A 19,483-nucleotide genomic window follows, 5' to 3' on the forward strand; every position below is an offset into this window, starting at 1 on the left:
GAACAAGTTATTAACAACTAAAAATGCATAGTTTTTAAATGACAGAATAATATATTGAATTCCACAGTAGAAACTGACTCAATTTCTGTCTGAAGTGGACAAATTAAATTTTTACTTGTTTTATTTTTACTTTCCAAAAATGATGTATGTCATAGCTGTTTCATACCACCAGCACTTTCATACAGAGCACCCTCTGATGGTGATGGCAGTAAATCACTTGATAGTGTACAACTTAAGTTATTTCCTCATATAACTCTGGAGATATTTAAATGAAATTATTAGTGTTTCTTTTATAGATCAATAAATGGAGAAGTACAGTGGTGTTAAAATGAGTTAGAAGATAGAAATTTACATCAGGAATTCTAAATGATTCTGTTTGTTTTTGCTTAAAAAACCCAACAAATTGTTTAGCAGTTACCTTACGTTTTGAATGAGGTTAAATGTAATTCTCTTGTGTTTTACAGCTACATTTTCCGGTTAAGCTGCACTCGACTGGGACAGTGGGCCATCGGCTATGTGACGGGGGATGGCAATATCTTGCAGACCATCCCTCATAACAAGCCCTTATTCCAAGCCCTGATTGATGGCAGCAGGGAAGGATTGTGAGTATGAGAAGTGGGAGTCGGGTGCTTGTAGTCACAGGTTTGAAAACCAGAGACCGCTCTGAGAGGCGGGCAGTGGATAGTGAGGCTGAGGATGTGGCTGCTGGTTTTCGTTTCAAGACTGAGAAATGGATGCTTCTTAGTTTGTATTGTTCATCTCTTAAAATAGTCATTTTAAGGTAACGTACTTATTTGAATTTAACTATATGTTAAAGCAAATAAATTCCAACATCAAATTATGAGTTTATATCTTTCATAGTCGAAGAAGTTGGAACTTAAAAGTAGTTTTAAAATAAATGTAAAAATATATATATTAAGAGATAATTCTTTAAAAATAATTGTTCTCTTTGTCTCTTGTCACCCTCAAATAGCTATTTTGACATTTTATTTCATCCAGTAGGCCAGATTTTCTTTTTTCTCACCCTTTCTCTCCCTTTTTTTCTTTGTACCTCCCTTCTTTTATTCATACAATAATAAATTTGTGTTCCTGAATTATGTTAATAACTAAATTCAATTTATCTTAAGCGGTTCTTTTTTAAAATTTAAAAATACGGGGCTAGCCCGGTGGTGCAGCGGTTAAGTTAGCACGTTCCGTTTCTCAGCGGCCTGGGGTTCACCGATTCAGATCCCACGTGCGGACATGGCACCACTTGGCAAACGCCATGCTGTGGTAGGCATCCCACATATAAAGTAGAGGAAGATGGGCATGGATGTTAGCTCAGGGCCAGTCTTCCTTAGCAAAAAGAGGAGGATTGGCAGTTGTTAGCTCAGGGCTCATCTTCCTCAAAAACAAAAAAACAAGACAAAACAAAAAATAAAATAAAATTTAAAAATAAATAAGTTCTCCTTTGTTTTATAGGCTAATAATGATTTTTCTCCAAAGCTTAGACAATGTGCTAGGCCCCCTCATAATAAACATCTCATTCATTTTAGTCACATGCCATTCCCTTCATGCTTTTGTTGTATTTTCAGTGTCACTTTGTCACACTGGCTTTTATTGCCCTTTGCCTTGCTGAGTAACTTGGAGACAGATGTGATCAAACTTGCCACAGCATGGATTGTGATAGAAACCTAGCAGGAGAATGTCCACCAGAATTAGCAAAAGGCAAATGATTGAAGTTTTACCCTTTCAAAAGTAATTGCAAAGACACTGAGGAAAAAAAGTGATAGGATCTATGTGAAGAAAAAGAATGCATTTTTTAAAGTTGTGAGCTTTCAAGAAATAGTTATATAAGAATTGTATGGCAAACTGTGGTATCAAGTGTGTATTTATTTTTCTTTTAATTATCATAAATTTGCTATTCTCAGTTATTTATACCTTATCTCTAGTACATCAAAGATTCATATGTGTAGCTTTTGATTTACTAGGCAGGAGTTTTGTTTATAAGAAAATGTGCTTTGAAGTTTTAATTTATAAATAGAGGTTAGGAGTAGGCAAATCTGTAAATGGAGTAATTTGATATAGCTGATTGTTATAATACCTCCCATCTGTTTTTCAAAAGTCAATCAAAAAATGACAAATTATAATTTCTAATCAGTAGTCTAGCCTCTCAACTACACAAATTAGCTGCTAATATTTGCACACACACATCTTCAGAGGGGTTTGGTGAGTTGAATTTGAACTTTAGTGATAGATTACATTAAAATAGATTTAGGTTAAAATTTTGACCTGATTTTTAAATAGACCAGATTTTAGATTAGATTGAAATATCATTATATTAATCAGATGGTTGGGGTTTTTTTTTTCCCCCCTTAAAGATCAGTAAAAACGGAAGGGATATCATCTGGTCCTGATCAGGATCGGCTGTTCTTCCTTGATCGTTAATCCAGTAGGTGGTGAAGAAGTTCCCTTTGATAACCAGCCAGGGTTCTTCCTTCCTTCACTGCAGTTGGAAGGGGCTGCCTAGAAGTTCCCTAGTTTACTGAGGGTGAGAATCATTGAAATGCCCCTTAGACATTACATGGAGAGAACGTTTTAACCTTTCCTCCAGCAACCTTGTTATCACATTTGTAATCTTTCATTTCTGAATTCTTCCTACAATTCTACATGTTTTTGAAGTGTGATGAAAAAAGTGTTATATAATAGTTTTAAAAATTGGCCATTTGAGCATATGAAAAGAAAGTTGTCAACTTTTGCTTACCACTCCTCATTTAATATTTGTAGAGTTTTATCTCACCCCCATAATGACACTCTACGTTTGTGTCATATTCAGGTGTAGTCAACTCTTTTTCCTAAATCTTAAAAATAAATGATCTCACTGATGTGTTCCTTACCATATAAGAATTGTCTGTCCTCTACGTTCATTTTTTCTGGTTTTCCTGGGTAAATTTTAACACTTATTAATATATTTATAGGCTAAATATCTTTTACTTCACAGAATAGTTTTGGTATAGTTTTGCCCTTTAAAATATTCACCACTGTACTATTACATTCTTAATTTTTCATTCAAGCCATCTAGAACAGAAAGATATTAAAATTAACTGATTTAATGAAATGATGAAATCCAGCAGTAATATTACCATTTTTTAATCTACGATAGGTATTTACCAACACAATAAACCAGTTTTTAATGAATTTCTGCATTCGTAAAAACTGTTTTAGCACAGAAGAAGGCATTATTACTGTAACTTTTAGTTCTTATTTTAAGCCTAATAATGAAACCTTATGTTTGTAAACCATTCTGTCTTTGGAGCTTTATTTGAAGTAAATGAAATATAAAATTGAAACATTTTCTAATTTCTTTGAACTTGTGTGTATGTGCACACGAGTATGTGTTGGGATGAGTGGAAGGTGAGACAGAAGGGACGAGGATGGGCGGGGCCGGCCCCATGGCCGAGTGGTTAAGTTCACATGCTCAACTTCAGCAGCCTGGGGTTCGCTGGTTCGGATCCTGCACAAGGGACCTACACACTGCTCATCAAGCCATATGGGAAACTTGTGGGCTTTAATTCCATGTTTCTCTCCTTGGGGTATTAAGCATGGTGTAAAATGATACAGTTAACATTAACCATGCTTTAGGTAAAAGACCTAGTAATTGCAAATAGGTGTATATTCAAAGTATTTTGGAATAGAACATGAGTGTCCAGAAAAATAAATTGTTTAAGTTACGTGAAGGACATGCAGTAAAGGTGTTTAATTGAAAATGGTTGCTGAGTGGCCGAGTCCATATTCATTGTATATTTCTTATATGAAAATGATTTCTAGATTTTAAATGACCTAAAAATAACTTGTAACATTATGGAAACAGTCATAGGACAGGTTCTTGATATAAGTTACATAAAAAGGAAACATCAAAATGTGTGTTTGAGTATAGAAGAATTCAATTAAGTAAACTTAAATGCAATTAAAGCTTGTATTTTTATGGTAATAAGATTTCTGTTTATAATGCAGCTATCTTTATCCTGATGGGAGGAGTTATAATCCTGATTTAACTGGATTGTGTGAACCTACACCCCATGATCATATAAAAGTTACACAGGTAAGGACAATTTCTGAAAATGTATTTGTAATTGATAAGTATCTATAATGCCTTTCAAATAAATGTCTCATACTATAGCTAAAATCATCTATAGGTATTTAATGCAAAAGACACTTAAGGAATTCTAAGGGTGTTTAAAAAGAAATTATATTACTTCTCCATTTTTTGGATAAAAATTTCTGCTATTAATATTTTTGTTTCCAATACAATCTTGGCTTTATGTGGGGAGATAGATAAATCCATTGGTAGGTAGGTAGTATGAGGAGAGAGCCGTAGGATTAGAAAAATCCAAAGAAAATCAGAGTAATTATATGCATTAGCTTTTAGAGTTGGATGAGTAATTGAAGATAATAATTATATTCTTATAAATGCCTGGTTGGCACCCTCACAGATTATGAGTGGGAGTGTAGCTTAGTGAAGCCTTTCTTGAGGGTGATACTCAGTAATTATCAAAATCTAAACAAAAATATCTTTTGACTCTAGCTTCCATTTATATCATTTTTCATAAAAATGAAAAATTGCATACCAAAATACTCAATCATAGATTAAGTAAACCATAAGGCACTCCTATTGTCTTATACAATAAAGTCAAAAACAGGAGGAAGTAGATATACATACTCTGTGAGAACTTCTGCGTCTTGTTATGTAAAAAAATTCCATTTATGTAAAGCTCAGTTGTGTAACATTTCATTTTGTAAAGTTACATTATGTAAGTTCAATTTCTGTAAATAAATGCATACATAAGAAATAACCATATATGAACATATGAAACTACTTTTTAAAAATAAAGATTAAAAACCAAACTGGTAACAGTGTTTAACTGAGGAAGTGAGAAGTTGTGGGAAATCAGGGAGAAGTCAGAGGGAGACCTTGTATATTTTATTCTACGTATAACCCAGTTTCAAAATATTTTGTAATTTAGGTATTTTTCTGCTTTGTATAATAAATAGTGAAAACCAGGAATTGCAGGTTTTGGGGAAGACAATAGATAACTTTTGATTTTATTTTCAATACTCCAGATTTCAGTCCCAGTGCTCTTTATATTTTGTGAAACACAGTTGTTGACACAGTGCAGTTTGTGGGTGGTTTTTTAAATTTAATATATGATTGCCATTCCCTAAATTTTGTAGTGATTCTGTATTTTCTAATACATGTTAAAGAACGCTCACAAGACAGAATTCCTGTTTGTAAGGCGATTGTTTAACAATACGCAGGAGTGGTGGCATTCCCTTACATTACTCATATAGATGTGAATAGCTTACTCTTTAGGTTGCAGTGAGTTCTGCATCTGCGATTGTAGCTTATTGTAATTTTTTTATAATTGCAAATTGGTCCTTTGGGTGTCATAGCCAATGTAAATACTTATCTATTATTTCAGGGACTTCAGTAATTTATAATTTACTTTAGATAACTTTAGATTTATTTAGATTTATTTCTTTTCCATCTTGATCCATTCTCTCTTATCTTTTTCCTTAATTTCTTTAAAAATTGTTTATATAGTCACCTTTACATACATGAGGATAGACAGTTTCTGTACGAATGTGTGTATGTGCATGTGTGTGTATCTATGTGTGTATATGTGTATATGTATTTTTCCCACCAAGATTGTAAAATCTTTTAGTAGGTTAGAGATTAAAATTTTCGTTTTTTCATCCTACCCAGGACCAGGTACATAGTAGGCACTTACTAGACTAAAACATTGCTTTATTTAAACAGATTTTTATTTCTGTAACTCTTTTTCTTTGTATCCCTGTTAAGTAACCCTTTTTTTCTTATTTTCTTGACATTTACCAATATATTTTTATATTCTTTGTGACATAGATCTTTTCAGTATCTGAACACTGAGAATTTTACTATGCCAGAAGGTTCTAAACTAGTAAATCCAGAGAATAGCTGTTTAATAAAACAGTTTTTGGGTTGCTGAAGTGATTAGTTTTCTTGACAGCGTTAGATTGGGGGAGGAGTATGCAATTTAGAGTTAGAGGTTTGATGTAGAATTTGAGGAAAACAATTTAAACTTACTGAGCCTCAGGTATTCTTTTAATTCAATAAGTGTCATTACGCTTGAGGCGTCCCATAACATCCTAAGTGTGACCCACGGTCCCCAGCACACAGGAAGGACTTGGGACGTGCTGCTTTTCTTCCATTCTAGAAGTTCTGAAGTTATCTAAGACATAAAATTTAATGTTCAGCCGGAATCATACAGATATATTTGCAATTTGACAGTAAAATTAGATGATCATGTAGCATTTACAAAGAAAATAAAGTTATTTATGTTACCTTTTAAAACCATAAGTTTTATCTTTTGAATCACTGTTATTGAAGCAAGTTCTTTCCGAAAGGAACGGGATGAGACGTTCAATAATCTGAAGTCTATACAATTGCTGATAAAAGCTCAAAACTTTTAAAAACTGATTTTGTAGACCAAATTGTAATCATCAGCTTAAAACATGTCTTAAATGGTGACATAATCTTGACAGGATCAAGTGTGAGGAATTTATTGTAAGTGATTGTACTTGAGAAAATTCAATGTTAACAATTCCTGCTAGAAAAATAATTAACATTGCCTTTCTTTCCCCCCAAATTACAGGAGCAATATGAATTGTATTGTGAAATGGGCTCCACTTTTCAGCTCTGTAAAATCTGTGCCGAGAACGACAAAGACGTCAAGATCGAGCCTTGCGGCCATCTGATGTGCACTTCGTGCCTGACAGCGTGGCAGGTCTGACCGCGGGTTCAGTGGGGACATTGGTTTCTTCCTTATATTCTCTGCTAATGTTTCTCTCTCAGTTTTCTTCAGCTTAATTAGTCAGGCAATAATACTGCTAAGTGCTTTGTTTTGAATGGTTGTTACAAAAATCTCATGTGTTTGAGTTTCATTTATTTATATAATTTGATTTCTTTTGCTGTGTTTTATATTTTGTTTCTTTTGCGAGGATAACTTAATTTTATGATATTAGTCATAAGTAGTTCCACCTCTGTAACTATTGATTTCAGAATGTCACTTATCAGTATTACCAGCTAACCGTATTTATATTGTTAATTGTAGGTCAGATTCTATTTATAGTAGGTCAGATTCTGAAGCAGTCAACCCAGTAGATAAATCCTGTGTGAGTGTTTCACCCGCTCCTCCTCTTGAGGAGGTGTGGCTCCTGTCTCACAGATGTCTCCAGTTCCTCTGTCAGGCTAAAGGAGGAGAATCAAACAGGAAAAGTCTCCCAAATATTTATGGTGCCCATGGAAACAGGCATTGAATTTTCAAATTTACCGAAACAGACTCTTAAGACAAACTGCCTTCCTCTCTGTAGGCAGACATTCAATAAATAGAAATTGATTTGATGTTTTAGAATAAGACCTGGGGAATGACTGGTTTCCCCAAGGACTTTCTTATATTTCTTTATCTGTAATAAAGTTTGGGGATTTTAAATGGATCTTTGGACAGATTTCCGGTTTTGACTATTTGGAGGATTCATAGAATATTTTGATCAAGCCATTTTTTTAACTGCTGTTTAACATAGTCAGTATTGAAGTCAATGTTATTGATGGGATTTAGAAAGCAAAAATTTCAAGGCTTTTAAAAAAATTTGCAGGGGCCGGCCTGGTGGTGTAGTGGTTGAGTTTGCCTACTCCGCTTCGGTGGCCTGGGGTTTGCAGGTTCAGATCCCCGGCACTGAGCTAGCACCACTCGTTAAGCCAAACTGTGGCAGCATCCCATATAAAAGAGAGGAAGATTGGCATAGATGTTAGCTCAGCGACAACCTTCCTTAAGCAAAAAGAGGAAGATTGGTAATGAATGTTAGCTTAGAGCCAGTCTTTCTCACACACACACACAAAATTTTGCCACTGAATATGTGATTGACATCCGTACCCTATTCCTGTGCCCTCTCAGTCCTTGTCTTCACTCCGTCCCAGAACCTCTGCATTGCCTGAGGAAGGATGGCCTTAGAGGGTTAGGAAGGGGCTGCAGACTCAGAGGAGTGTTGATGCCTGCTGAGCCCATTATTTGGTAATAAAATATAATGATTTTCACATTTTCACAATCGTATTAAAAGGGCCCCCTTCTTCCTTTGGAGAGATTTAAAAAATGGGTGAAGAAAATGAGGAGGAACTAGGAATTGAATTACGATTGATTTACATTTTCAATGCCATTTCTGAACTCCCAGACGTCTTTGCTACCTCAGTAAAAATTGTTCAGCATCGCTGCACTTCCCTCTTTCAAGATGCATTTGTTTTATATTTTGCTTTATCTTTTCCTTGATGTGCTGCTCTAATTTCCCTTTATCCCTCATGGCATTGGGATTTTGTATCGTACAGGGAGAAGCTGGAGGAAGAGGGACGTCAATATGGCACTGGCAAGCTCGTTCTCAACACACAGGGCACTTGATTGCTATTTTCATCATGTTAACAATCATAGTTCTGCAGACTTAGCAATGTCTTTCTATAAATAACTTACAATAAATTTAGTTCCACTGGTAGATGACAAAACTGTTTGCAAGTGTCTTTCAAGGGTATCAGTAGGAACTATTATAGAGATGGTGTGGACTCAGTGCCTGGCTGACTGGAATGGGACTGCTTTAGGGTGATTCGCTTCACCTGATACCCATTCAGCATTTCAGGGCAAGTAGTAAACTGCCAAAGAGGCTACTTGTGTTTGTCAACCCTTTGGATTGACGTGGCCTTCCGAGTGGTAGGCTGGTCCTCACAGGTACCAAGAAAACGAAAGCTTTGCATTTCTCCTGGAAGAAAACCAGAATGTTAGGCTGGCACAAACTCTCAGGCCTCTCTGCCTTCAGGCATGGCCTGTGTATCACAGCCTCTTCTCTTGGGGCCCCAGTCTTGGACCGCATATGCGCGCACACACGTACACACGTACGTATTGCAGGAGTTGGCATCTTCAATTTGCCTAGTAATTGGAAGTTAAGTGGGTTAAGAGTCAGAAACTCCCATTAGTTTGGCAGAAACCTTTGATTAGTAAAGATTATTGTTTAAGGTGTACAAAATATCTGTTTACCTTGTGGCTCAGGGTGAGTAAAAGAGAATGGGCTAATATAAAACAAACAAAAAGATTTTATTTCTTTTACTTTCTGTAAACTTCTTGAAAGAAATTTATCTTTTAAAGTTTCAGGGCCAATACTATATATATATTTTTAGTGAGTTTATGAAATATTTACAATAGGTATGTTATGTGCAAAAGACACGGGACTGTTTCCTGGTTATCATGACTATATTATTAATTCTTTGCCCTTTACACCATCACAACTTTTCTGTATTTTATTGTGCATTCTCCAAATGATGTGGTTCCTCTTACTGGTAGCTAATCAGTTCCTCCATTCACTTCATGATTTTTCATATTGATCTAATGGCCTTGTATGAAGATATGTCCAGTCATATTTGTAAATTGTTACCATTTGCTGTTTCTTTTTTTATTTTTAACTTTGAAGTACTTCTCAGTTTTACTTTTAGGAATTGAGGAAGTCCATAAATTTTCAAGTACTAAAAACAGTCTGAGTAAAATTTTAGGAGAAGGTGTATGAGAGATTAGTAATATTGGTAGAAAGTAGCTTACTAAGTAGTAACAAAAATGATAAATTCAAAAGTAGTCAGAAGGTTGAAATAATCAAATTAATTCACACTTGTGTCACTAGTGAATAATGTTATTATGCTGACCAGATCATAGAATTTTGCATATAGATTAATGAGAAATATGCAGAGGCATTGTTTCACCATTATTTTTGAGTTCTTCCCACACAAGGAAGTTCAGGATTAAGAAGTATTCTTTTGATACACTTGCGAATGTCCCTGGAAGCTCCTACCTCTTTGTATTTGCATTGTAAGCATTTACATATTTACCTGCTCCTCCTTTAGAAGGTGGATTGCTTTACCTCTTTAGAATCCCTCTCCTCTAGCATGCTCCCTACCGACACATGAATAGTTACTCAGTAAATGCTCAATAGTATAAAGGAAAGAGAAGAAGAATACTAAGATTACAGTAAATAAAAAGACATTGGTATTGTAGATCAATTGTGGAAAGCCCTTGTAACGTCTTAGTTCTGTCCATTTCTCTTCTGAGAAGTATTTATGATCTTTTCAAAGACTTTTTATCATGCTTGATGTGAGAATGAACCCTAAGAATTTTAAACCTCAGATCCATTTGTTCCATTCAGTAGCTGCTGGGGAATTCCCTTCAACTTTTCACATTTTGATTTTTTCCACTTATTTTTGAGCCACGTTATTATACTTTTATTGCTTACAATAATACTGGCACTCACCTAAAGGCAATAAGACTGAGTTTCTAGATATTGCTTTTTTACGCCAAGAACCATGCACGATGATCCCTGGTTCACGTTTTCTCTACTCTGAGGAAAACTGTGCTGAGACCAAGGTCTGAGAATTTCAAGGTGATATTCCACAGTCTCTATATTTCAGTGGGATCTTAGCAGTTAAAGGAAGCTTCAACTTTCAACATTTCCACTTTTGGATGACCTGAATATTTCTGCATTTACATATAGATTTCACAGAGTGGTGCTTCCTGCCAACCAGCAGCTCTGTTGTGGCAGCTTACATATTGTTGTATGAATAACAGTGTCTGACAATCATTTAAATGTGTTATTGCAAAATGCCCCTATTATTTAACAAAAATAAAAGTCTTATAAAGTTAATCCAGTTAAAACACAGTTGACAAACATTAGATATGTTAAAAACTTCAAATCATAGCCTCAATGAGCTGCTCATTAGATTTAACCCAGTTGATGGTGAATATGAGAACAAAAAGAACAAAATTATTGAGCATTTTCATAGTTCTGCAATGTATTGTCAAACATTGTATCTAAGCTTGTAGATGTAATGGGAACTGTGTGAGTATTAAGTCTCTGGATTGAGTACTTGCAGTAATATATGTCTCTCTCTTTCAATTTTTTCCATATTCAAAATGGTACAGGGCTAGAGTGCATCTTTTCTGTCTTTAAAGCCTGTGTTTCTGTTTTATATGCTCGTTGTTTTTTTCTATAGAGAAAAAAATTAAGTTTTCAAACTTAATTATGCACAGGGATAATTTGTTATTTTGCTTCCCCTAACTGGTTTGGTAGAAGCAGACATGACTTGTTTCATCCATTGTCCTCCAAGATCTCAAATCCATTTATTCATTTATTTATTTAGGAAGCATTCCTTAAGCAGCTGCTGTGTCTCGGGTTCTGTGCTAATCTCTGAGCTAAGAAGAACACCAAGACACAGCCTCCACCCTCAAGAAGTTAGAATTAAATTCGAAAGTTTTATAAAGGGGCTTGATACTAATAATTACTTGTAATGAACATCCAGTTATCCTTCAGATTTAATTAGGGATGGGAGACATTTTTTGTGACTTTCTCCTACTTTGGTTGGGCATGCTGGTATGAAAAGGATTTTAAAGGCTGTGTGTCTGCCAAGAAGTGCTGATAAATCAGTCAGAGTCCAATAGGAAATATTAAACCCTGACCATAAAACATTATGTGTTCAGCCAGTGTGCATTTTTAGCAAGTCATTCTTCACCAACTTTTCCTTCCATTTGATGCCCCACTTTGATTTAATTGAAATTCAGTGGAGACTAAGATTTTATGTAATTAGCAGAAACCCTAAGAAATGCATGGTAGTAGTGTCAGTTACAGGCTGCAAGTGGTTCCTCTTTAATTGCTGTCATAATGGCCCATTAGTCATGCCTCCGAAGAGGTGTCAGATACTTTTTTCTCCTTCTGAAACATCTGTGTTATTTAATAAATTGAATAAGCAAGCCAGAGTTTGCACAGAATACTAAATAAGTTGAATAATCTCCTCTCTAGAGGCATTTTTTGAGGCAGTATCACTGGGTGCGGCCTTTAGGTTCTACTCTTGACAATGAAACTTGGAGAGTTTTCTTTCCCTTCCATGCTATTCCATGGATATTAACAAAACATTTTCTTCCTCACCCTCAGCTCCTCCACGTCTTCTCTTTTTATGTAGCATGTTATACCGCGGTGCTGTTGCAGGGTCACCTTATCACATCAGGTGTAAAGTAAGGAATTGTTTTCATTCTGTGTTTTTTCCAGGAATCTAGAAAATCGCTTCTGAGCTCATGAATGGCACAAACTCTGTGGTTTTCCAATCGTCCTTTCAAAGTGAAAAAGGATACACAAATGTCAATTAAACATACAGCCTTGTTTTGAATTACTGCCAAGGACTTCAATTCAATTAAAAGGAAAATTAATTTTCTCCTGTGATTATTCCTTCTGCATATTTTTTCAGAATAATTTAAACAAAAAATATTGGAGTGTTCAAAATAGTAATTCGCAAAAAAGTCAATAGGTGAAAATCAGTAAATCTTGATTTAATATGACATGTGACTAAAGAGATTTATGGATGTCCCATATTTAGAGAGCATCATTAGGGAAAAAAAGTGTAGTTGTCTAAGAGTGCTGAGAAGTGAGCTCAACTGATCACATTTAAGGCCTAAAGACAGAATGTCTTACTGTATCTTCCATCAGAAGCAACCAACCTTCAAATTTCTAGACTCAGTGAAATTTTGTAACCTTAGTACTACAAATAAAATATTTGCCTTTAAGAATGTTATAAGTTGGTATTTCTGTCTTTGATTATGTGTTGTATCTTTTTGTATAAATGTGATAAAATAAAATGTTCCAGCTCCTATTTCACTTTGGGAGTAATATAAGGACTACTAGGATTGTCCAAAAGTGGTACAGTGATGTCATGAACAGTGATGACAGTAGGAGTGAAAAGGAGGAGACAGATTTGAGAAAATAAACTCTGGGAAGAGCAGATGCTTGACTCTGAGTCTTGGGAGTGAGTTAAGTGGATGCTTGCTGTATCACAGGGTGTCTGGACGATGGCCAGTACTGGCCCTTTGGAAACAGTTTCATTTGGCTTCAACGAGGGCCTTTAATAGGTGTTTTAAAAGTTCACTCGATTAAATAAAACATCTTCAGAATGCAAACTCACAAACTTCATGCATTAAATTTTTAAATTGGATTCTAGCAACAAATATTTAAACAGAAAAGCTCTTAGTATGTAAAACGTATTTCTCCTGGAAAATTATAGTTACTAGGACACGTTTTACATCTTCCTATTAAAGCTGAAATTTTTCAATTAGAGCAAACAGAAAATTCATTGATTATAGTAGTTTCTTTTATTTTGAAACTTGCAATTTGAGCAAAGTAGTTCACAATTTTTTTTCCATTTTGGAATGATCAATACTAGACAGCCATTTTTAAACCCCTTTATTTTAACCTAAGCAGTGGATCGGAGATTAAGGAACTCTACCACATCCTGATTCTGTGGTGTGGTATAGTGAGGTGGACTGACAAAAAGACTGGGCTCTAGAAACAGACCTCCTAGACAGGATATCCTACTCAGTGCTGCTTAGCTGTGTGACCTCTATCAAATTATGTAAGCTCTCAATTGTCTTATTGGCAAAATGGAGAGAATGACAGTACCTACCTTGTAGGATTAAATGAGTTAGCATATAAATAGTGCTTACAACATTGCCTGGAATTTTAGTTATTGTTATTGTTCCTAACATAGTAAACTGATGAAATCTCTTAAGAATATATGTCTTATTTCTTATTATTGTTAATCTATGTACACTGAAAATTCTGTAGGTTATTTTATTTATTCTTTTTGGTGAGGAAGATTGGCCCTGAGCTACCATCTGTGCCAATCTTCCTCTGTTTTGTGTGTAGGATACTGCCACAGTGTGGCTGATGAGCGATGTGTAGGTCTGCACCTGGGATCCAAACCCGTGAACCCTAGGCCACCAAAGCAGAGTGCACAGACTTAAGCACTAGGCCACCAGGCTGGCCCACACAGTTTTTAAGTTGTATTCATTTCATTACAAGATGAAAGTCTTACGGATATATGAATTTTGCTTCAGATGCTATGATATGTTTCCTCAATTATCTTACTATGTTTCTTTGTTCCTGAGACTATTTTTATAGTAATTATACCAACTGGAATTTGCATAGCACTTTGGAAAGTTTTGAATTAATTTATCTCACTTTATGATGTCCCTTAAAATGTGCATTTCTCACTATACTTCTCACTATACTCTACAAATAAGATGAAATGGCTTATCCACTGTCAGGCAGCTGTAATTGTGGGTGTTGGATTGCAGTCCAGGTGTCCTGGTTCAGAACATCCATGCTCCTTTTCTGATTCACTTGCATGCCTTTAGGGGCATCCCATATTAACACTAGAAGAGTCTGGATTCCCCAGAGTCCTCTTCCCTTGCCCATCATAAAAGAGTACCACAGCCAAAGATCTCTCCCACTCTGGGTTGTTTAGTCTAAGATTATTATTAACTGTCCTTATTCATTCTTGTAACAAGAAGTTTTGAGTTTCTATGGGAAATTTTGTGCTCTGAAAATGCTTAGTATCGACCCAGTCTACTCTCAGTGTATGTATGTTTTATATTTATCTATCTATTTATTTATAATTATTCCATGTTTTAAAAAAAGATTTGTGGTCACTTCAAATCTACATGAAGAGCAAGATAATGTAAATTAAAAGTTACTGATACAGAAAACATACACAATACAAATATAAAATGCATTCCAAGCTGAGACTCATGGAGTCCTGTGTGTTCTCCAGGGCCCTCCATGTATATTGTATTTGTGGGAAGGCATGAAGCGATTGACCTTAAATCAAAATGTGTCCTCGAATAATTAATCATGCTGAGAGCAAATACATTGTACTATATGTAATGTTTATGTTTAAAGAATTAAAGTAAAGCATTTATTTAAGAGATACTATCCATCTGAACAATATTTAAACAAAGAATATGGCAGGTAACTGATGCATAATGGTGATAGTGATGAGATGATACTGATAATATTTATTTAGGTTTTTACACAGGGTTTTATTGAGGAATGGGAAATTTTTTGGGGAAGTCAAAAAATTTTTTTCTGTTTTTCTGTCAATTTATTCTCAGGTTACCTAAAGTTATATTTATAGTTAATATTAACTTACAGTTTTAATGGTTGGCTAATGAGTCTAAATTGTTTTATCATGTGCATATTACTTAGTTAACTTTTAGGTGAGTGTCGTACTCACTGGTAACTTCTGTATCCTTTGGTTTAGAAGTATTTCTGATTTGAGGAAGTGAAATCTACTGAGTCAATTAGAACGGATGGAGTCCAAAGTACTACTACTTAATATTCTCGGAATGTGACTTTTGGGGACTAGAAAAGGAGTTATTTATTGCTCTGTCTTCATTAACATATGCTCCTTGATCTTGCATTAAGTATATATTGACAGAAACATTATTTTAATTACTGAGGCACAATCTTGATGAGTTACATGTCTATCGAAGACATTCTTCTTGTGTATTCAGTCAACCATCTGACAGAAACTAGGGCAGAGTATCAAAGTGGCATTTGAGAATTTCTGGTTAAACTTAATTTGCATATAACAGTAGTCGCTTTACAGAGAAAGAGTGATGGGTGGGATCATATTAGAGTAAATACCATTAAGGAGACACATTCAGTGCAATCTGTGTTTGCGACTCAGAATGGATATACATTGCAGCTGGTTTTTGATCCAGTGAGTAATATAAACTCTCAACAAAGATACAGCTGAACAAAAATGTCTTTTGTAATATATGCTTATAACACAACTGCTCTAACACGCTTCGGTAATTTGTATAGCATTAACTTTCGGGTAGGAGAGAGAGAGAAAAACCTGAGTTCGGTTTTAGAGGAACTGTTTCCAGTCTCTTTCTTGTACCATCAAGATGCTATTATTGCCTTTCACCTGCTCCCCTTTCCAAACTCAATCTTTTCAGTTACCCTTTATCAGGAAGTAAATCACATCAACTGGAAGTCATCTGTAAGCAAAACAACGTGCAAGTTGACTCATGGAGGTTCTAAGAGAAGACTTTGTAGCTGAACACAGTGGCTTACACATTGTAGGCACTGCACTAAAAAATAATGTAACTTTACTGATTTAGATCAAGTGGATTGATTTTAAGTTATGATAATTGTAGTTAAGTCTTAAAAGACTTTCTATTTTTAGATACACAAACTAAAACATTTATGGGTGAATTTATGTAATGTGTAGGATGTGTTTCAAAATAGTCCAAGGATGGAGGGAGGAAGTGAAGGTATGAATGAAACAAATTGGCATCAGTTAATAATTGTTGAAGCTGGGTGATAGGTATGTAGAGATTCATTACACTTTTCTCTCTGCTTTTATATGTGTTTGAAATTTTCTGTAATTTTTGTTTAAATGTATGAAGGAATGAAGTGTCTACTTAGGCCTCCGAATGCTGCTTTCCATCTTTCATGCGTTAAAGACACTGGGAACATCAGCTCTTTCACATTCTGCTCTTATAAATTAGAACTATCTTTTTGATATTATTTTATGTAGATTTGTAAGAAAATTTTACTACAGGCACGCAACATGGATTCCTTTTAGCTTTTATAATAAGGAAATTTTACCTATAGGACAACGTATGTTGAATATGCACTTAAATTTAATGTTCTTGTTATTGAGAGATAGGAGAAAGGATTAACTTTCCTTAAATATTTACTCCTGTGCTAGAAAATATCAATGTGAGAACGTTTTCCAAAATAGAACAACTAACTCGCAGCTTTATTATCTATAAAATGATGAGCAAATAATATTTAAGTTGCCTTGAAGCCCACCAGACCCGTGTGTGGGGCAGTAAACACCAAACGTTCTTGTATTAGCCTGTCTGTGTTTCTAAACATCACCTTAGTTCAACTGTTTTACCATTCCAAGTTTCTTTCCCAAATTATGTCACAGTAGATGAATAAGGGAACATTGCAGTTTCTTTTCATTAACCGATTCAAAAAATGTTTGTTTTTCTTTTTTTTGACAATTTGTGTGGCAAAGGAGATGTTCAATTTATTAATCCAAGTGGTGCTTGGGAAAGAATAAACTGCTTACCACAGGATCTGCCACAGAGCAGATACTCAGTAATTGTGCAATGAGAGGAGAGGGAGCGTGTTGCTCCACCGCTCAGCAGGGTACCACTGTAGGGCAGGTAGATACCGATGGGTGCTGCAGTCCTGAGTCAAGTACTGAGAGATTTCTTTGAAGATTTTAGTTCTCTTGTATCCCTTGTCTCATGTCTACGGTGGTGCTAATTCATCTCATTTCTGCCTTAAAATGATTTATGATTTTTACTTTTTTTTTAAATAACGCATTACTAAAGTCAGGATATAACACAAAACCTGAAATATGGTGGAGAATATTATATAGTCTGTCTCTAGAAGGCAGCATTATCTGCATGGCAAGAAAACCATCTTGTCCTCTTTCCCTACCAACTGTGAATTCTTAATGCAGTTAGTTTTCAGAAATGGAATTGGGAAACTCTAAACAAAACCTTCAATAATTACCAGTAAATGAATTTCTGGCCCCAAAATATTTGCACATATCTTTTTGCACTGTCTAGTTTGAAAGCAAGCTGAGGGGCACAACTTAACATCTTAGTATTTTGTAATATATATAGTATTATATTCCAAATGAGCTGTGTCAGGATGACAGGCTCTCAGGACAGATGATGCTTTCTGAATATAAATTTACTTTCTTATTTTTTTCCCACTGATTGATTGTAAATCAAGATTTTAAAAGACCAAGGCAATTAAAATGGAAACGTTTAGCCACAGTTATTGGCACAGGAACTTTTCCAAAATGGATTTTGCAATAGATTGTTCTTAATGATTCTACTACTTTATTTATTATGGATTTTTATCAAAATGTCCTTTTTCTAGGATGTTTAATTAGCACTGCTGCCTTTTGGTGACGAGACATGATTCAATTTCTAGTTTTCTGTCAGACTCTAAAGTTTTGATACATTAAAATTGTAAGTGAGCCTTCAGGAAAATAAAGTTAGGTTCCTTTTCTTTGGAAAATGGAAATCTTTCTTTTTAAAAGAAATTTTTTTTCTTTGAAAATTTGAAATACTGAACATTTATCATATTTTCTGTTGGCTGTCTCTCCTACTCCACTCTGTCTTTGAGACCTATCTTCCCTCACCTCCGACCCCTCCCCTAAAACTTCTTTTTTTACTTTTCTTTATAGTTGTAGAACACTGGCCCCTCTGAGTACTGTATTATTTGAACAAAGACGAGTCACCACATGTTTTGTGTTTGTTCAGGAGTCAGATGGCCAGGGCTGCCCCTTCTGTCGCTGCGAAATAAAAGGAACAGAGCCCATCATTGTGGACCCCTTTGATCCGAGAGATGAAGGCTCCAGGTGCTGCAGCATCATTGACCCCTTTGGAATGCCAATGCTGGACTTGGATGACGACGATGACCGAGAGGAGTCCTTGATGATGAATCGGTTGGCAAATGTTCGAAAGGTAAAAATAGAAAATATAGGTTTAAATAGAGCAGTGTGTGGACATGAAATGAAATGCTGCTGTCACAAATGGAGTATAACTGAGTGGGTTTGGGTTTGGGAAAGAAAGATTCAGGAAGCAAAAGAAAGGTGAAAACATAAGTAATGTTGACAGGCTGATGAAATCATAGATGAGAAAGAACTAGACTCAACTCAGAGTACTCTCATTGGTTTGAAACTTCAAAGTGAGAGATGGTGAGAGCTTTTGTATAGAATTAGACATCGTCTAAGACTAGCCATAGCAGATCTGTGAAGAAAAATTTAAGAAAAGAAATTATTAAAATTGGAAGTGATGAAACTGATTAAAAATAGTCTTTGTTAAAGTCTAAAAGAAGTGTCTCATAGAGTTATTTTCTTATCAGGAATGCAGCCTACTAAGAGGTTACATAGATTTATTTTGTGTATTTATCATAGTCTGGGGTTTGCTCATCAATATTGCCAACTCGAAAAATTGACTTTGTCAGTTCACTGAGAATGGATACTGCTGCCCAGTTGGGGTTTACATAACCAAGTTCACAAGAGACTAGTCAATGAACAAGAATGCCAACTGAGTAATTTACGAACCAGAAATAGAATGATCAAGACAGCTGGATTCTTAGATACCAGGCTGTTCTCTGTACAGAAAGATACGTGAAGTTCAGATTACACCTGGAAGTTTTGTGCTCTCAGAACCAGAGAAATGACAGTGAGTGGTATGAAAGGGATGCAAGTACAGTATGAAGGTGCCGCCCTTCCTCCTGACTCATGGCAGACATGGCTAATCTATCACGGACTCATCCCTGCTGAGTTCAGACTTGGCCTACACAACCCTATGGAACCTCTACTGCCATTCATTAGAATTTGGCAGGTAACATGAACCCTCTTTGCCATCTAGGCGGAGTGATGATAATGTGTATTTGCCATGTGCTTCCCTCTGTGGTAGGGGAACACTTGATGCAGTGAACATATGAAACATTTCTTTGGGTTACCCCTTCTTTAGGGCTGCATCAAGTTTATCTCTTGGCATCCTGCATTTCC

The 19,483-nt window shown here is 35.4% G+C and overlaps 1 protein-coding gene across 10 annotated transcripts in view; it reads left to right on the forward strand.

Moving 5' to 3' along the window:
* CBLB (Cbl proto-oncogene B) overlaps nucleotides 1–19,483 on the forward strand; it is a 194,871-nt gene that overhangs the window by 111,879 nt on the left and 63,509 nt on the right. For all 10 annotated transcript variants that reach the window (XM_070582861.1, XM_070582862.1, XM_070582866.1 and 7 more), the window contains 4 exons: nucleotides 465–602; nucleotides 3,994–4,081; nucleotides 6,672–6,803; nucleotides 18,225–18,428. In XM_070582861.1, the coding sequence (XP_070438962.1) occupies nucleotides 465–602; nucleotides 3,994–4,081; nucleotides 6,672–6,803; nucleotides 18,225–18,428 (562 nt within the window). The remainder of the gene's footprint in view (nucleotides 1–464; nucleotides 603–3,993; nucleotides 4,082–6,671; nucleotides 6,804–18,224; nucleotides 18,429–19,483) is intronic.

Source organism: Equus przewalskii, chromosome 18 (genome assembly GCF_037783145.1).
Source record: "Equus przewalskii isolate Varuska chromosome 18, EquPr2, whole genome shotgun sequence".
Taxonomy (NCBI): Eukaryota; Metazoa; Chordata; class Mammalia; order Perissodactyla; family Equidae; genus Equus; species Equus przewalskii.